At 40.7% G+C, this 2,438-nt stretch overlaps 1 protein-coding gene across 1 annotated transcript in view; it reads right to left on the reverse strand.

The window, feature by feature from the left end:
* Positions 1–86: 86 nt before the first annotated feature.
* Positions 87–2,438, reverse strand: part of PTRHD1 (peptidyl-tRNA hydrolase domain containing 1) — a 5,124-nt gene continuing 2,772 nt past the window's right edge. The window contains exon 2 of the mRNA XM_003787437.3: positions 87–517. Within this exon, the coding sequence (XP_003787485.1) occupies positions 347–517 (171 nt within the window). The 3' untranslated portion in view covers positions 87–346. The remainder of the gene's footprint in view (positions 518–2,438) is intronic.

A 2,438-nucleotide genomic window follows, 5' to 3' on the forward strand; every position in this document is an offset into this window, starting at 1 on the left:
GCACTCTACCCAGGGCGACAGCTTTAGGCTCTGTCTCCAAAAAAAAAAAAAAAAAAAAGGAAGGGATTTTCTTTGACCGCCCCCATACCAGGATCTAAACCAAATCTTCTATTTGAGCAATGACCTGTAGAAAATGTCACTGCTCACCCACTTTCCCCATTTGAATTTATGAATGAGAGGAAGTACTACTAATGACAACTTTAATATGAACATGTGTTTGACCCCTAAGAAGCCATTACAACCAATAGGGAGGAGCAAGCTGACACTGAAAGGAGTACAGACGCTGAGGGCTCAATGGCATGCTGTTTCTGGATCCTGCTGATATACAACTCTATCAAGGCAGCAGTTATCTGAACAATCGGAACCCCTTCAAGTACTGGTTCACTTCTTCCTTGGGGTAGGGCCGGAGCGCAATGCAAGTGGCAATATTCTCCGGCTGCTCAATCCACAGCATGTGGTCAATGCTCTTCTGTTGTAAGGTCTCAGCCAGATCCTTCAGGGTGTTCTCATCTGGGACCTACAAGGAGCAAAACACAGATACACACATAGACGAGCCCATTTAGGCAGCATTAAAAGGCCAAAAAAAAAAAAAGAGGGCATCCTATTAAGTGGCAGAACAGCTTTACAAAAGAAGGAGCTGCCCTTGGTTCACCTTTCACTCTCTGCTTGGCACTGGGGGAGGGGGAGAGGCTTAATATTGCTATTTGTAAAATGGAGATTTTCTCTTCCCTCTGGAGATGCTGTATGTGCTCTCAGTAATTAGGCTATATGCATCTTCTGCATTACATGGCACTAGCCATAATATTTAACCCTACGTTTCAGCCAGGTATGACATTAAGAGCTGACTGCCGGAAGGATTTCTAAAATCAAAGCCCTCCCTCCCTCACACAAACTTAGAATTTTCTTTCTCCTAGGATAGCTCCTGCTTGTTTGGAGGGTAACTATGCTCTAACATACTTCTGAAATTATTTCTGGGTCATCCTTACCACCCATTCACCCAGGGTGAATCCCACTACAAGCAGTATTAAAACTACCACTCAAAAAATAATGTATGTTATTTTGCATAAAGTGTAGTTTTTCATCTATGAAGATAAAAGCCACTAAGATAACCAGAGGCTTGTCTCATCAAATTAGGGAATGTCAGGATTGCCACTCTCAATCTGCTAGTCCTTTGGGCAGAGCCCTACTGGAGGACTCTTTTAACTACTCTATCTTCTTCAGCAAAGGGCATAGTTGCATGAGATACAGATACATAGTTTCTGGAGTCAGACAACTGGACTCCAACTCTGACTGTGATCTTGAGTAAATTATGTGATTTAACTGGGCTCTCCTCCCCTTTGTAAAATAGGGATGGTAGCCCTTCCCGGTGAGGATTCCATGAAATTAGGCTATGCTTGGCACATACCCAATAAATATATGTAATCTTGGTATTCTTTTATATTCTATTGGCCTTTATGACTACAACAGTACTTCAATTTAATCAGTAGTGAGTCCTAAGTCCTTTTCTTGAGGCATGGATAACAATTAAGAATCATCAGGTATCTTTCAAACTCAGGGGAGTAACTTAATCTCTGTGGGTTACAGATGTCTCAATCTGATGATTCCTGTTCTTTTCTTTTTTAAAGAGACAGTGTCTTACTTTGTCACCCTCAGTACAGTGCGATGACATCACAGCTCACAGCAACCTCCAGCTCTTGGGCTTAGGTGATTCTCTTGCCTCAGCCTCACAAGTAGCTGAGACTACAGGCACCCGCAACGCCTGGCTTTTGTTGTTGTTGTTGCAGTTTGGTGGGGCCGGGTTTGAACCCACCACCCTCAGTATATGGGGCTGGCGCCCTACTCACTGAGCCAGAGGCACCGCCCCTGATGATTCTTGAGGCCTTCTTCTTAGAGAAGAATCTAAGAAAAAGTGATCTGCTTTTCTGTCTCCTCATGGATTCTCAAGACACTTTTTGAGTCTTGATCCTATCTTTTGATCCTATAGATCACTGTTATGTTTCACTACCCAACAGCAATTTTTCTCTTAAAAGATAATCTGCCTTTGCCAGCTATCCATGAATGTATTATACCACTCCTCCACCTGAGTTCTGGTTTATTTTAATATTATTTTTTTTCTCATTATACAACATGTGCTTGATGTAGAAAATTAAAAAATATAAAGACAAATTAGGAAATAACTGAAATCCCATCATCTACAACTTGATATTTAGATCTATTTCCTCAGCTTTTTCTTTCCAAATTTGGATCATTTTATATATAGAATATAGGTCAGTTAGTATCATATCATTAGCATTCTTCCATGACACTATCTGGAAAACATGACTTATGCTTCATAATACATTATAAAGGCATAGATTAATTTAACCAATCCCTAGTATTGGAAATGTAATAATTTCCACATTTTTTCCCCAATGTTAAAGTGCTCCTATGAATATCCT

This window comes from Otolemur garnettii, unplaced genomic scaffold (genome assembly GCF_000181295.1).
Source record: "Otolemur garnettii isolate 467f Iridium unplaced genomic scaffold, OtoGar3 scaffold00022, whole genome shotgun sequence".
Lineage (NCBI taxonomy): Eukaryota > Metazoa > Chordata > Mammalia > Primates > Galagidae > Otolemur > Otolemur garnettii.